The sequence below is a fragment of the Erinaceus europaeus genome, chromosome 5, assembly GCF_950295315.1.
Source record: "Erinaceus europaeus chromosome 5, mEriEur2.1, whole genome shotgun sequence".
In the NCBI taxonomy this organism is placed as follows: Eukaryota; Metazoa; Chordata; class Mammalia; order Eulipotyphla; family Erinaceidae; genus Erinaceus; species Erinaceus europaeus.
In genome coordinates this window covers 39535091-39552861 of record NC_080166.1, presented here as the reverse complement: position 1 = coordinate 39552861, position 17771 = coordinate 39535091, and the positions used below count along the sequence as shown (strand labels likewise).

Below are 17771 nucleotides of genomic sequence, written 5' to 3'. Positions count from 1 at the left end.
ATCGGACTACATCAAATTGAAAAGCTTCTGCACAACCAAAGAAACTATCACACAAACAAAGAGACCCCTCCCAGAATGGGAGAAGATCTTCACATGCCAAACATCAGACAAGAGGCTAATCACCAAAATATACAAAGAACTCAGCAAACTTAGCACCAAAAAAGCAAATGACCCCATCCAAATATGGGCAGAGGATATGAACAAACCATTCATTTCAGAGGAGATCCAAAAGCTAACAAACATATGAAAAACTGTTCCAGGTTGCTGATTGTCAGAAATGCAAATAAAAACAACATTGAGATACCACCTCACTCCTGTGAGAATGGCATACATCAAAAAGGACAGCAGCAACAAATGTTGGAGAGGCTGTGGGGACAGAGGAACCCTTCTACACTGCTGGTGGGAATGTAAATTGGTCCAGCCTCTCTGGAGAGCAGTCTAGAGAATTCTCAGAGGGCTAGACATAGACCTTCAATATGACCCAGTAATTCCTCTCCTGCGGATATACCCCAAGGATTCCATAATGCCCAACCAAAAAGATGTGTGGAGATCTATGTTCATAGCAGCACAATTCATAATAGCTAAAACCTGGAAGGAACCCCAGTGCCCAACAACAGATGAGTGGCTGAGAAAGCTGTGGTACATATAAACAATGGAATACTATGCAGCTATTAAGAACAATGAGCCCATGTTATCTGACCCATCTTGGACAGAGCTAGAAGGAATTATGTTAAGTGAGCTAAGTCAGAAAGATAAAGATGAGTATAGGATGTCCCCACTCATCAACAGAAGCTGAGAAAGAAGAACAGAAAGGGAAACTGCAAGCAGGATCTGATTAAATCGAGACCAGGGCACCAATGTAAAAACCCTGTGGTGAAGGGGAGGGTGGCCATTGGGCTTCCTGGCATAGCAGGGGGTGGGGGAGGCTGGGGTGGGTGGTGGGGATAGGACACAGTCTTTTGGTGGTGGAAGTGATGTTTATGTACAATCCTATTAAAGTGTAAACATATAAACCACTACTTAATTAATATGAGAGGCGAAAAACTGATCATATGTCTAGAACTTCTTAAAATACAGACTGAGTCTTTTTACTACATAGGCTGTCTTTGATATGTTGTCTCTCTCAAAAGCTTATACCAGGGAGAACAGAAGCAACCAGTAGCACAGCTATATATAGAAGATGCTGGGTATTATACCCCAAACCCTAACAAAGGGACTTTCCAAAGTTAACCCTATCACCAAATAATGTGGAGTTAACAGTAACTATCTATTGTCTTCTTGAACCCTAAGACAACAGGAACCTCACATTTCCACTATAGAGCCTATATTTCCCCCAGTCCTGGAACCTTAGGGTGGGGCCCACTTTCCTGCATGCTGCTCTCAATTCAAATCAAATATTGCATCCGCGGATCGCAGCCTAATCAACGCAACGAGTGCCACCCCAGCATGCTTCACTTCAGACTGTGACCAGAGACTTCTGGTGTGGAATGACAACCCTTCAGCTTCATCACTCGGGTGAGACCTTTCCTTTCATAGTATTCTCTAATTCCATTCCAGGTGTTCCACTCCCCAATAAAGTCCCCAAACCTAAATATAGTCCAGGTCCCCTGAGATAGAGCATAGGGTCACCCGTGCCCATAAACTAGGGGAAAAATATATACCTGCAAGCTGAAGTACACAAGAGCATGCAAGGAATATGCCCCAACACTTCATCTGCACTATTACAGTATTTAGGTCCATGATTGTTCAACAATTTGTTTGGCTTTGTATGTTAACTCTCTTTTTAGCCTCCAGGTTCCGGATGCCAGCAAGATGCTGACCAGACTTCCCTGGACAGACGACCCCATCAACATGTACTGGAGCTCCGCTTCCTCAGAGCCCCACCCTACTAGGGAAAGAGAGAGGCAGACTGGGAGCATGGATCCACCAGTCAACGCCCATGTTCAGCGGGGAAGCAATTACAGAAGCCAGACCTTCCACCCTCTGCAACCCACAAGGACCCTGGATCCATACTCCCAGAGAGATAGAGAATGAGAAGGCTATCAGGGAAGGGAATGGGAGATGGAGATCGGTTTATGGGAATTGTGCAGAATTGTACCTCTCTTATTCTATGGTTTTGTTAATGACTCCTTTCTTAAATAAATAATAAAATAAAACCTTGTGTGTGTGTGTGTGTGTGTGTGTGTGTGTGTGTGTGTGTGTGTAACCCAGCAATAGCTTTGACAACTTGGGTTCTAAACTAGTATATTCATGGGCTCTTTGGAATATAACTAATATAAGACTACTAACTATCTACAAAAGATCCCCAACTCTTCAGATAAACTATTCCAACTTTTAGGTTCATGATTATCCAACAATTTGTTTTGCTCTATATGTTAACTCTTTTTTCAGCCACCAGGTTCCAGATGTTAACATGATACCAACCGGACTTCTCTGGGTAGACAACCCCACCCATGTGTCCTTGAGGCCCCCTTCCCCAGAACCCCTCCTTCTCAGAACCCTGCACCACTAGGGAAAGAGGGAGAGACAGGCTGGGAGTATGGATCGACCTGGCAATTCCCATGTTCAGTGGGGAAGCTATTACAGAAGCCAGACCTTCCACCTTCTGCACCCCATATTGACCCTGGGTCCTTACTCCCAGAAGGATAAAGAATAGGAAATCTATCAGGGGAGGGGATGGAATACGGAGTTCTGGTGGTGGGAAGTGTGTGGAGGTGGAGTTGTACCCCTTTTATCCTATGGTTTTTGTCAGTGTTTCCTTTTTACAAGTAAAAATTGAGAGAGAGAGAGAGAGAGAGAGGAGAGAGAGGGAAATATTCTTGCTAGTATCTTGAGGAGAGCACTCACACTAAGACTTCAAATCTATCTCACAAAAGTAACAGCTGAAACATAGGATAACTAGTGCAAAATAGCAGTAACAGAATGATTTGAAGATGCCAGAACATTCATCAGAATTTTAAAAACTGAAAAGAAGTATTTCCAGTATATTCTTTCCTTTTTCTCAGAAAATCCTCTGTAACTTCTGATTTTAGTGTGAAGTTTCACTGTTGCCTACTCCAGGACAGTAATTTGGAGAAGATTAATACCCCTGAGTCATACCCAATTATCATATCTGCTCCAACAAGATGATGCTGAGGATTAAGAAACTGTGACCTGTGGGGAACAACCACCAGGGAGACCTTTTGTGTGGTGGTTGCTCTCCTGCTTCTTAGAAGATTTAATGGGCCTCAGGAGAAAGATTCTGCCACTTTTTTAAAAAAAATAAAATTGTTACTGATTCTTTTTAAAATGATTTTTGTCATGGATCCAGGTGATGGAACCCCACCTCTCCTGAGCCCTGCCCCACTAGGAAAAGATAGAGATAGACTGGAAGAATAGATCCACCTGCCGCACACCCATGTCCAGCAGAGAAGCAATTACAGAAGTCAGACCTTGCCCTTCTGCACCCCATAACAATCCTGGGTCCATACTCCCAGAGGGATAAAGAATAGGAAAGCTTTCAATGGAGGTGATTGGATATGGAACTCTGGTGGTGGGAATTGTGTGGAATTGTACCCCCTCTTATCCCATGGTCTTGTCAATCATTATTAAATCAATAATACAAATTTAAAAACTACAGTGTTTTCTTTTGCAATGTCATCTTTCTTTGCTTTATTCCATCTTTACTTAAATGTAGGTTAGAGGGAGTCAGGCTGTAGCACAGCGGGTTAAGCGCAGGTGGCGCAAAGCACAAGGACCGGCATAAGGATCCCGGTTCAAACCCCAGCCTCCCACCTGGAGGGGAGTCACTTCACAGGCGGTGAAGCAGGTCTGCAGGTGTCTATCTTTCTCTCCTCTTCTCTGTCTTCCCCTCCTCTCTCCATTTCTCTCTGTCCTATCCAACAATGACGACAACAACAATAAGACAACAAGGGCAACAAAAGGGAATAAATAAATAAAATAAATATTTTTTTAAAAATGTAGATTAGATTATTATCTGTATTCTTAACATGATACTTTGTTTGAATTTGATTTTCAGACATTATTCTGTTCCTTTGTCTAACTAAGTACTGACAGAATTGTCAGATTTTATCTAGACTTACACGAGTTATTGTAGTTGAAAAGTCCAAGAGTGTTATTTTTCCATAATCTAAGCATACTTGAATACATCATCTTGAAGACAATATTTCTGGAAATGGAGCTTCCAAAGAATGTTAGCACATTTAGGAAATATGCCATTCTCTAAATATAGAATGAAATTCCCACTAACAGTTTTTTAACTGGTCATGGTCTCATGGATTAAATATATTTTCACAATTTTATTCAAAATGTGTCAACATAATTTAAAATGGTTGTGAATTTCATCTGAGTTTTGGGACATAGCAGTAAAGGAAAGTCACAACTTCCCTAATTTTATGAAACACATACCCTAATGAAATGACAACCAAACAAGAGTAAATCAGTAGTTTGTGAAATGTTGGTAACTGCATTAGAGAAGTAAAATTTTTTTTTTGTATTTTCTTTTTTTTTTTTTTTGCCTCCAGGGTTATAACTGGGGCTTGGTGCCTGCACTACGATTCCACTGCTCCTGGAGGCTATTTCTTTCCTCTTTTTGTTGCCCTTGTTGTTTATCATTATTATTGTTGTTGTCATTGCTGTTGGATAGGACAGAGAAAAATGGAGAGAGGAGGGGAAGATAGAGAGGGGGAGAGAAAGATAGACATCTGCAGACCTGCTTCACTGCTTGTGAAGGGAACCCTGCCCCTCCCCCGCCCCCTCGCGGGGCGGGGGGGGGGGGGGGGGGTGTGTGTGGAGGGACCTCAAACCAGGATCCTTACGCTGGTCCTGGTCCTTCCGTTTTGCACTATGTGCCATTAACCTGCTGCACTACCTCCTGACCCCTGTAAAATATTTTTAAATAAATATTTTTTAAATTTATTATATTTATTTCTTTATTTTCCCTTTTGTTGCCATTGTTATTTTTCATTGTTGTTGTATTTATTATTGTTATTGATGTTGTCATTGTTGGATAGAACAGAAAGAAATGGTGAGAGGAGGGGAAGACAGAGAAGGGGAGAGAAAGACACCTGCAGACCTGCTTCACCGCCTGTGAAGTGACTCCCCTGCAGGTGGAGAGCTGGTAGCAAGACCTGGGATCTTTACGCCAGTCCTTGCATTTTGTGCCATCTGCTCTTAACCCACTGCACTACCGCCGGACTCCCGTAAAATAATTTTTTAAGTGAGGTGGGTAGGATTGATACGCTATGTAAATTTTGCATTAGGTGTTGAAGGTAGAACTTATTGACAAAATGATATTTGAACAAAAACCTAAAGGAAAACAAAGGAGAGGGCTTTAGAGATATTGGAAAGAAAAATCATTCTAGTTAAAAGAGAAAAGAAACTGCAAAGGTCATGGGGCTAAAAGTATGCCTAATTTGTTCCAGGGTCAACATGGTGGATTTGTTACATAAGTGCTTAAGAGGCAGAAAGTGAAATGCTTTCAGAAGAAGATTAAGTGGGAAGATCAAGGCAAGAACCAGGGCTAGACTCTGCATGAAACTGGATGTCTAAGCCTTGAAGCAGAGGAGTGGTAAGGCTTGATTTATAACACTAAGATACCACCTCACTCCTGTAAGAATGGCATATAACAGGTTTTCTTTCTCAGTTATGAGAACAGTTTGTAGGGTGAGCAAGAACTTGTTAAAGGGCTACTTCAAAATCCAGGCAAATGAAGGTAGCGGGTTGAACCGTACTTCTTGTATGAGAGCAGAGAAGATTATATGTGGGATACATTTTGAAGGTACTATTTATACAATTTGCTGATAGACTGAAGTTAAGCTATGAGAGAAAATGGGAAATTAAAGGTGACTTCAAGGTCTTTTTTTTTTTTTTAACAAAGGGAAAAGAGCATAGATGCCTGAAATGAGGACAGCTATGGAAAGAACAGATGTGAGGATGAAAAAAATCAATAATTCAGCCTCAGACATGTTGATTTTGGGGGAAAGATGGGGATAAGTATTTTAGCATTAGTTTATATAATATCCTTAAAGTAATAAAAGTGATGGATCACTTTACATATAGATTGAGAATGCTATATTCTAGGACCCTCCAGCATTTAGAGATTGAATAAAAGAGGAAGAAGGTCCTGAAAACAAATCCACCAAGTGAGGAAAAAAACACAATAACCCACCCACTGAGAATACATTACTACTCAAAAGTAATAATGTACTGCATATAGAAAATACACATAGCTGTTCTTCCCAAGTATAGAACTTAGCAGGAGGGGTGCTCATTATATTTTCCTAAGTCATATCTGTCTCATAAGGATTGTTTATGTGCATCTACTATTAAACACATTGCTTTGGTAACTTCTATTTTCAGAATCATGTCAAAAAACATTCCATTTTTTAATTTTTGCTCTGGAATTTAACGTTTATTGCAGAATATTATTTGAATTAAAAATGGTTCCTTTTTCAATATCCCTCATAAATTGGAAGTGGTCATTTACACTTACAATTATAGTGACCAACAAACACCATGTTCACATTTTTTGTTTGGAAGACTCATTGTCAAATTATAAAAGTCACAATCTTGTCTTCACTTCTTTTCCTCTGTAAGTCTTGAAGGAGATCTCTCTCCATCACTTCCTTGTGCATGCTCACTCCTTTGGAGGACTGTTTTAATATCCTGAGTAGAAATTAAAAATAAGTTATAAATTCTAGTAAATGGTCAGTGGAAATTTCCTATATGGCAGTTATTAAATAGAAAATTTTAATTTTTCCTTGAAAACACTGCTTTTACTAAATGAATCCTATGGCTTACTAGATATATTCTAGGAAATATACAGAGCTCTTGGAGCTTTATTTCCTTTCCTAAGAGTAGAACTGTCATATTTGATTAAATATCATTATTTAAAGCAGTCATACAGAGACTGCCATATATGGGGAAATCTAAATTATTATTTCCCTATTAATAAATAAATCTAGTATTCACATAATACTAAAAATTCAATATCAAACCAATCATATCTATAAAATTGTTTAATGTTAGAAAATCAGCTTTTTTTAGAGATATAGTTTTATTTTTCATTCTATTTTAAGCACTAGTGAGAGAATGATCTTTTTTTTATTCATTAAAATACCTAGTCTTCTCATAACTTAAATAACAGGTTTAAAAAAATAAATTTGAAGTGCTGTAACACTGCAGAAGAGCCCAAAATGTGTGGGAAATATGTCAAGATTATGCAATTTTTTATTTCACAAGTTTAGGGAAGTGCTTGAAGAATGTCAGTTTCCTTTCTTCAGAGCTGAATTCCAAAGGTTGCAATTTTCTGTGGTCATTTTTCTCACGAAGACGTGAATTAGTTCACTATCTGATCTGACCTTAGTGGCATGTACATTGTGAATCCCTGATTCTTGAGAGATCTCACTCTAAAAACATAGATCTCCCATAGTCAAAGGCCAGTCCTCTGTGAACAAACTGAAAAGGAACACCTGTTCACTAGTGACCTTTTTGAACCCACTCATCACAGTTTTTAATAACATCCCTTCTCTGAATGCTAGGTTTATCATTTATAATACTGATGACTAAAAGTTAACTTGGGGATGAAAAGTGAAGTTATCTGAGATTTCCAGTCACAACACAGTATGGGAAAGATTACAAAATAGGGGGAAATTTAAACCACTATTGGCTAAGTTTATTGCTAATATCAGGGGATATAATATTCAGTAGTAGTTAGTAGAGAAAAATCTAAGACTGTGGAAATGCCTAACATGGTGCTTTAGAGACAATATGCATTGAAACTGTCAGCATATTTTGATATAAAGGCAAAAGGTAAAGGTAAAGACTATTTTAAAATTAGATATCATAAAAACAAACTGAGATGAAATTCCCTTCAAATCACAGTTATATTATAGGCATTTTACCTTCATATAGTTGAGTCCAGATTTATTTGTTTACAAGAAATTTGTGATGACATCTTGATTTTAATAAAAGATTTATTAGAACCTCCCACTGAACAGATTTCAGTTTTAAAGGTGTTTTTGGCCTTGCTAAAAAAATGTGCAGTTATTTAGCATACATTCATCATAAGAAACTATATGTATTAGGTTGCTAATAGAAAATTAATAGAAATTTGTGTGGATAGACAAGATGGGCCTAGACCTCTAACAAATCCCTCTCTCCACTGGCACTGTTCATCTCCATCAAGAACAACATAATGGATCCCTTTGTGGGGCCCTAGAGGACCTTGCCCTCAATGTAGATCAATAATGGTAGGGACTACCCCATTCTTGGAAGGGAGATTGGGCCAAAATACTCTACCACTTGAGAAAGATGGGTGCAGCCTAGAATGCTCCAAGCTATCTATGACCACAGAATGTGAGCTCAGATCCACAGGGATGCAGAGGTTATACGGGCTTCTGCACAGAATATAGGCCCCCAAATCAAATTGACGGGGTTTATAGTTAACAGTATTTATATACTTTCCCCATATATGAGAGCTACTCTCTTCCTTGATCCAGCTTTCTAGTTATATTTCTTTTTTTAAGACATTCTACGAATTTTTTAAATTTTAATTTATTTATAAAAAGGAAACACTGACAAAACCATAGGATAAGAGGTGTACAACTCCACACAGTTCCCACCACCAGAACTCCATATTCCATCCCATCCCCTAATAGTTTTCCTATTCTTTAACCCTCTAGGAGTATGGGCCCAAGGTCATTGTGGGATGCAGAAGGTGGAAGGTCTGGCTTCTATAATTGCTTCCCCACTGAACATGGGCATTGACAGGTCGATCCATACTCTCAACCTGCCTTTCTCTTTCCCTTGTGGGTTGGGGTTCTAGGGAATTGGAGTTCCAGGACACATTGGTGGGGTGGCCTGTCCAGGGAAATCTGGTTGGCATCATACTAGCATCTGGAATCTGGTGGCTGAAAAGAGAGTTAACATATAAAGCTATACAAATCATTGATTAATCATGAACCTAAAGGCTGGAATATTGCAGATGAAGATTTGTGGTCACCATTTTGGAAACAGCGTGTAGGTCTATTTTAGGTATGTTACAAAGGGCCCATGACTTTATTAGTTTTTGCCTGAGCCTGACATCTGATATATAAGTGGATCCAGGTTATTGTCTACAAAGATGATATCATGGCTGGAAAAAGGGCAGGAAAGCTGGATTAGGGAAGAGAGCAGATCCCAAATGGGAAAAGTATATAAATATTGTTGACTGTAAACCCCACTGATTTGTATTGGGTCCCAGAGTCAGCACAGGAGCCTATGTAACCTCTATGGAGGCATTAAATTTTGTCAATTAAAAATTAACAAAAAATTCTGGGTGGGGGTAGATAGCATAATGGTTATGCAAAGAGACTCTCATGTCTGAGGCTCCAGTGTCCCAGGTTCAGTCCCCCACACAGTCATAAACCAGAGCTGAGCGGTGCTCTGGTTAAAAAAAAAAAAAAATTAACAAACTTTAGATCCCAAATCACATCTGTTATATTCTTGCCTTTAGGTTCCTGATTATTAAACAGTTTTGCTCTCCTTTATATCTTAATGCTTTTTAAGCCACCAAGTTGTAGATGCTACCATGTTCCAACCTGACTTCCCCAGGCAGACAACCTCATCAATGTACCCTGAAGTTCCACCTCTCTAGACCCCTGCCCCTCTAGGAAAAGATAGAAACAGGATGGGAATATAGATCTACCTGTCAATGCCTATGTTCAGCAGGGAAGCAATTACAAAAGACAGACTTTCCACCTTCTGCACCCCATAATGATCCTGGGCCCACGCTCCCAGAGGGATAATGAATAGGAAAGCCTTCAAGGGAGGGGATAAGATATGGAACTCTGGTGGTGGGAATTATGTGGAATTGCACCCCTCTTATCCTATGATCTTGTTGATATTTTTTATTTTATATATTTAAAAAAGGAAAAAAGAAGAAATTGGTGTGGAGTTGGGGAGACAGAATAATGGTTATGCAAAAGACTTCCATGTCTAGAACTTTGAGGTCCTAGGTCCCATCCCCCAGAACCACCATAAGTCAGAGCTTAGTAGTGCTCCGATCTCTATACCTGTATCTCTCTCTATTTATCTCTTTCATTAAAATAAATAAGATAAAATATTTCTAAATGTCTTTTTTAAGATTGTATTTATTAATGAAAAAGGAGAGTGCAGTGCTTTATCTACTATGTCATCTCCCAGACCACATAAAAATATTTTTAAAAAACAACTTTAAAAAAATGTGTGTTCTCTTACATTTTTGGATAATTGACCACAGAGTATTATCTTTATTCTCAAACAAGCCAGTTATACTGCCGTCATTGATCTTGTTACACTGGACCAAAGTATTTGCTTAATATCTTAGGGGAGTTACTTGAAAATAGCTTCCTATATAAGAATCTATGAAGAAGACATTGAATTATTTTTACTAATAACTCTAAAATTGACCACAAAATATGATGTTCCAAAGAGGTATTGACCACTTAGGGCTTCCTAGGTCTTCAATTTGGACCCTTTCTCAACATGGCACTGTACCAATGAATATTTCATTTTCAAAAAGCAGATGCTACATCCGGGAAATGAAATGCCAGCTTATTAGTTTATCAACATATAAGTTCACATGGCTCAAAATACATTTAATGTGTGTTCAAACTACCAACACACCAGCATTAATGTTACTATCAATAGTAGTAGAAATAATACTGACACTAATAGAGTCTAACCATTATGGAGCAGTTCCTATCTGCCAAACACTGAGCTAAGCAATTTTTAAATATTAAGACATTCAATCCAGGGGCTGGGCAGCAGCCCAGCAGGTTAAGTACACTTGGCGCAAAGCTGGCATAAGGTTCCCAGTTGGAGCCCCCTGGGTCCCCACCTGTAGCAGGGTTGCTTGATAAGCGGTGAAGCAGGTCTGCAGGTGTCTATCTTTCTCTCCCCTTCTCTATCTTCCCCTCCTCTCTTGATTTATCTCTTTCCTATCCAACAACAACAGTAATAACAATAACAACAAGGGCAACAAAATGGGAAAAAAATGGCTTCCAGGAGCAGTGGATTTGTAAAAAATGGCCTCCAGGAGCAGAGGATTCATAGTGAAAGCACCAAACTCCAGCATTAACCCTGGAGGCAAAAAAAAAAAAAGACATTCAGGATGTACATGAACCCAATGAAGTATTTTGACAGTTAACCCCTCCCCCTTTTTTATAAGAATGGAAAAGCTAGGCATCACAAGATCACTTGCCAAAGGGCACATAATTTGTACATGTAACTTAATTAGTATGGTTACAAGCCTATTCTCACTTTTTTATTGGATAGAGATAGTAATTGAAGGGGAGAGGGAGATAGACACACACACAGAGGGAGAGGGAGAGGGAGAGGGAGAGGGAGAGGGAGAGGGAGAGGGAGAGGGAGAGGGAGAGGGAGAGGGAGAGGGAGAGGGAGAGAGAGACCTGTATCCCTGCTTCACCACTCATGAAGCTTTCCCTCCGCAGGTGGGGGCCAGGGACTTGAACCTGGATCCTTAAGCACTGTAATGTGTAGTGTGAGTGCTTAGCCAGGTGTGACTCTGCCTTTCCCAAGCCCATTCTCTTAACCATAAAGAGGCTACCTCCCAGCAAAACTAAACATATAAAAAAAAAAAACCCTCATTTTTTTTAACATTAGGTATTTTTAAATAATGCTACATGTAAACACCTGCCTTGTAAACAAAAAGCTGTCAGGCAACAACTTCATTTCCTACTGTTTATGATGACACACAACATTTTAATCTGAAAAACCACACTCTAGCTTTTGCTCTACTTATCTGGAAAGATCTTCAAATAACATTGCTGTGGTTATAGCTCATTTTGAAGTGTGATCTATTTGCTTATGCATGAAGCTTGGAAAGAAGGAGGGGGAAAAAAAACAGTTGACAGGATCATAGGATGGTTTTCTCAGTCTTAAGATTCATCCCTATTCCATTTACTTTTTTTCTCTTTATCTTTTTTGGTTAGTAAAAATCATAATATAGTATGTTACTAGAAAAGAAGCCTCTTTCATTTTCAACTCAGATTTTAGATTTTTCAGTTCATAGCTCAATTCTCCTTGATTTCTTCATTATACCAGTGAGCCCACTATCTTATTCTTAATTCCACAGTGGAGCAATTGTGAGGAGAATGGAATGAGAGTTGATGCAGTTGTCTCTTCAAATCACCATAGCAATGAACAAGCAAATGGAAGAACTGACTGAATGGAAGATTCCCTTTCTGCTATATGGATGCCAGGGAATATTCATACACTGAAACAGGTTCATTGGAAGTCTAATGTCTCCAGCTGTGTAGTTGTTGGCCAGAGGGGATCTCCCAAATCAGAGAATGATTTGGGGGATGTCGAGATTTTGGTGCTCTCTCCATCAAGTTTTTCCTGGAATATGGTGCATGGGAGACCCTGAATGCAGGACAATCTGCTACATTAGAGATAGTCCTGGCAAAGAGAACTATGATGCTCAAAATGGACCTGGAAAATTCCAAACATGTACACATGCCCTGAGTTCAATTCCCAGAATATGTACGTGCCAGAATAATGCTCTGGTGTGCTTTTCTAGCTTAAATAAGTAAATTATATAAATATTTATTTGAGAAAGGACTCCATAGACTCCAGTTTTCAATGGGAGTCAGAACATATCTTCAGGGTACTGATTTTCAAAGACAGTCATCTGTTGGCTACTTTTGAATGAAATTGCTGAGTAGAACCTTCACTGCTGGTTCCTTCACTGTGTCATTCTAAACAGAGTAAAGATAAGCCCAGGTTGTCCTGATTTTTGGAGAGCTCTTATCTCATTGGGAAAAACATAATTATACCATTTTATGCTCCTGCTTGTTCTTGGTAATGTATAAACAAGATACATCTTATTAAACATAATTCCACTGGATTTTGAAAACTATTTTTTACTGAAAATAAAAGAATTGTTCTATAAAACATGATCTATAACTATACTTATGTCTATCTATCTTTACATCTATATCTATATATATATATGTTATGCAATCTGAAATGGTGGGCCTCATATTCCCACTTATATACAATGACATTCATGAGGAGGAAAGAAGAGCTATGAGTCCCTTCAGCTGGTGACTTTCCCCTATGCTGCATATAACATTGACTCACCTTCTCTGCTGCCCAACCCTCTGCCTATTTCTGATGTGTTCTATCCTCAATGACCTAGAGACACTGGGACATGGGTCATTATGACTTATGCTCTTTGCATTCTAAATAAAGAGGAAAACTGATCTATATTAAATAAAATAAGTGAATAAAGATGCTGAAGGGGGACACATAGCATAAGTATTTCAAGGTAAGCAATAAATGTCTGGGAATATATGAGTACAGTTAATTTGAATATCTGTAAAATATTTTGAGATTATTTAAATTGACAGATTTTTTAAAGAGAACTGTTAAATATTTAAATGTAATAATATGGTATGGTTATAAGAAAAAGAAATACTTGGGGACATAGGAATTAAGCATAATCCCTTTCAAAAGCCTATACATCCCTCACTGATTCTCAAATAGAATCCTATTTGGTATGTGGTATGTGGTAACTGAATAATTTTCAACCTAGCCTTTTCTTATGAACTAGATGGTATCACTTTAAATCGTCAGCAGCCTATTCTTAAAGGGAATGGGCTTCAGCCTTTATCCTGCAGTCCTGGTCCCAAGCTTTTCCTTCCACATTTACTGTTGCCTACTCTCTAAAAAGCAACCAAAATTAATATAGCTTTCCTCTTCTCTTTCTCCACTTTCCAAAACTTGATTATCTTGAAGATTTAGCCACTGGCACAAAAACACCCTATATAGATCTTTTGTAACTTTTGCACGCAAAATTCCATCACAAACAGAAGGATAGCAGCAACTAGGTTTGGCACTCATTGTTCTGCCTTGAATGGAAGTTTTGTTTTTATTTTTTTATTGGGGGATTAATATTTTATAATCGACAGTACATACAATAGTCTGTACATGCATAACATTTCTCAGTTTCCACACAACAGTACAACCCCCACTAGCATCCTGTTTCAGGACCTGAACTCTTCCCACTCCACTCACCCCAGAGTCTTTTACTTTGGTGCAATACACCAAACCCCGTCCAAGTTCTGCTTACTGTTTTCTCTTCTGATCTTGTTTATCAGCTTCTGCCTGTGAATGAGATAATCTCATATTCATCTTTCTGTTTCTGACTTATTTCACATAACATGATTTCTTCAAGATCTATCCAAATTGGGCTTAAAACAGTAAAATTACCATTTTTACTCTGAAAATGTCCACTAGTTATAGTTTATCTATCTCTTCATTTAGCTTCTTCATTTCTTTATTGATTTTCTGCCTGGATGATCTTTCAAGTTGAGAGAGTGGGGTGTTTAAGTCCCCTACTATTACTGTGTTGCTGTTAATATATTGCTGTAGCTCTTTCAGCAGATGCTTGATGTATTTAGATGGACTCTCCTTGGGTGCATAGATGATGATAATCATTAAGTCCTCTTGATTTACTGATCCTCTGAACACTAAGGAATATCCATCACAATCTTTTTAAAATTTATTTTAAACTCTATCATGTCAGATATGAGCATAGCTGCTCCTGCCCTTTTTTTGTGTATGATTGGCTTGTATGGTAGTTTTCCAACCTTTCAGTTTGAGTCTATGTTTGTCTTGTTCAGTTTGGTGGGATTCCTACAGACAACATATGGTTGGGTTGTGTTTTGTGATCCATCTTCCTACTCTACACCTTTTAATAGGTGAATTCAAGCCATTGACATTTATTGATATTATAGAATGAAGATATTTTAATACCATTATCCTAAAATTTTAGAATGTTCTGATATATGGCATGTTTATGGTAATCTGATTGTTTATAGGAGACATTTCAGAACTTTTTGCAGGGCAGGATTGGTGATAGTTGATTCCTTAAACTGTTGCTTGTCTGAGAAAGCTTAATTCTGTGTGGGACTCTCTGGGATTTTTGAACCTTTATTTCTTTTATGTTGTCTACACTAGGGAAGCTCTCTTCTATTATGTACTGTAGAATAGAATGCTTTCTCCCCACTCCCTCTCTTTCTTCCTCTGGTAAACCTATAATGTATATATTATTTCTTTTGACATCATCCCATATCTCTCTGTTGTTGTTTTCAGTATCTCTTAATCTCTTTAAGATCTCATACTTCTTTCTTAGTTTTCTCTAATTTCTCTAATTAATCTTGCAAATTCTGTTTCCTGCCACATTTAGTCTATTTTCTCTCCCCTGTTGTTTTCAGTAGCTCAGCTATTTTGTTACCCTGTTCTCATACTGTATTAGCTTGTTCAGCTAGTTGTGCTCAGCTATTTCAGCTTTTAGTTCTAATTATTTCAAGATAGTGCCTTCTTTTAGAGTCTCATTTGTTGTTTCTGCATTTCTGATGACAATTCTTTCAAACTTTTTCCTCACTCCTATGACTAATTCCTTTACTAGCATTTGGGTGTTGACCTCATTGTTCTGTGCTTCAACCTTTGGGGGGCTTTTAGCTAGACATTTGTCCTAGTTCATTTCTCCAATGTTTCTCCTTGGTTTAACCATTATTATAGTTATGAGGTCCTTCTCGCAGTAGTTTTTAGTCCACTGATCACTCTTGCCTGGGGTGACTTGTGTCTAAGTAAGGTACTTAAAAAGTTTACAGTTTTGGAAATTAACAGTTGTTTCAATATTATCTCAATGCTTGAGTTGCAGTGGCTTTTAAGTCTCCTTTGTTCTTTTTCTTCCCTGTAGGCTATGGTAGCTTAGGCGTAGTTACCTATAAGTTGGTTTTTTAGCTTAATCACTCACTCCTGACCAAAAGATAAAGCAAGGTTGAGGAGAGATAGCATAGTGGTTATGCAAAGAGATCCAAGCATCCAAAGCTCCGGGCTCAATTCAGTTTCTCTCCCAACAGCTGGAGTCAAGCTGGGCAGCACTGCTGGTCCCTGTGAGTTTCTAAACAGGTCTCATTTATAATCTGTAGGTTGTGAGGCAATTATCCACCATGTTCTCATAAGGAGAACAATATGGAACGGCTCCCACTACACAACCCCACTGCTAGGCCACCAAGTTGTAGATCTTCTCCTGAGTTTCCTGCTCAGTTCTCTGCTTTCCAGTGTCAGCACAGGGCTTCTCCCCTGCTGTTCAAGCTTCTGAAGGCAGTAGCAATGGAGATTCACAGTTGCATTTGGTGAGTCTTAGGGGAGTCCTCTCCTCCCTTCAGCAGTCTTTTTGTTGGTAAAACAGACTGGTGGTGGCTCCTCAACTGACAAACTTCCATACTGTTACCAGACACTTGGGAGTAGATATAAGCTTTAGCCCCAGGAATCTCTTGTTAGGCTTCTCTCTGTCTATGAGCCACACGTGTTTCACTCACCGGTGACTTAGTGAGTTCCCAATGTAGTCCCAGTCTAGTCTTGTTGCAGCCTCAGGTGATCTTTGATATTTCTTGTTCTTTATAGAAATTTCTCAACTGGGCAGAGCTGGAGGTCTGGGCAGAGTTGTGGTCTCTGGATGCTTTGGTGATTTGCTGGTCTCCTTGGATATTCCTAGTTGACACAGGAGAGGAGAGGAGAGGAGAGGAGAGGAGAGGAGAGGAGAGGAGAGGAGAGGAGAGGAGAGGAGAGGAGAGAAAGGGAGCAGCTGCTACTCTGTAGCCCTGTCTCCAGAAGTCCTCTGAAATGGAATTTTAACTTCTGGCCTCTGTAGAAAGTGCTTCATATTGAATGTTAATTGTACTAGTCATCTTTTCTGCATATCATTCTGTGTCTAAGATACCATACTAAATGTTTCAGATGCATTATTTAACTTAATCTTCACCATAAGTGTGGTTCGTTAGTCTAATTAATGGGTAGTCAAAATCAAGAAAAACTTAATATCATTGATAAATTGCTAGTGGAAAGCCCATGACTCAGTTCCATGATTCTGATTTCAAGAGTCTGTGATCTTAAATGTTATAATCATACTTCACTACTGGGTGTGCGGAGTGTCTAGTAGCTTATTAGAAATCAATTTCAATTATTGTCAAAATAAGTAGTATTGTATTATCTCTTAAATTATTGACATATTTTTAACAAACTGACAACAAAATATGCAAGTCTGGGCCATCTTATTTTGGGACATAGGACATTATCACAGAGAAGTCAGGAAAAAGAATTTTAAACCATCTGCATTTCATTAGAATGAAAGTGCCTTCCTTTATCTTAGATTCAGAAAACCATTCATAGTCCATTTAAACAGGCAGGAACCAGCTAGAAAGACTTCATGCTGTTGAACTGGTACATAGTACTACCAGTAGCTTGTCAGATACAGGGTTACCTTGGATCAACATCAGAATGTTGGCATTAGAAGATTGTTAAAGTGAAGGGGGTTAAACAATTTGGCATGCTCTGAAAAGAAGACTTTTCTAAGTTCTTTAACTCCCACTATCAGACACCTTGGTATGACGATGTAGATGCACACTCAACACTTGTGGTTGAGACTTAGACTTGCTTAGAAACTATGATCTATGAAGTGCAGTTCTTCCTTTCTCCTGCTGCACTAGTCAAGTCTATCTGGGTTTTGTCCTCAGTTGGTTCATCTTCAATACTGTTTCCCTATAGCACTACATAGATAATATACACTGTTGGGAACATGTGTAAGCCTGATAGAGCTTAGGGAGAACCACCCCAAGTTGCTTGTGTCATGGAGAATAACTGTCTTGTATCTCATCAATTCCTGTCATACCAGCCCCCTACCTTAGGGGCATGCTGACTGTTAAGAGACCTAT

The 17771-nt window shown here is 38.8% G+C and overlaps 1 protein-coding gene across 1 annotated transcript in view; it reads right to left on the bottom strand.

Moving 5' to 3' along the window:
- Positions 1 to 6445: 6445 nt before the first annotated feature.
- Positions 6446 to 17771, bottom strand: part of SPEF2 (sperm flagellar 2) — a 305327-nt gene continuing 294001 nt past the window's right edge. The window contains exon 41 of the mRNA XM_060191863.1: positions 6446 to 6666. Within this exon, the coding sequence (XP_060047846.1) occupies positions 6577 to 6666 (90 nt within the window). The 3' untranslated portion in view covers positions 6446 to 6576. The remainder of the gene's footprint in view (positions 6667 to 17771) is intronic.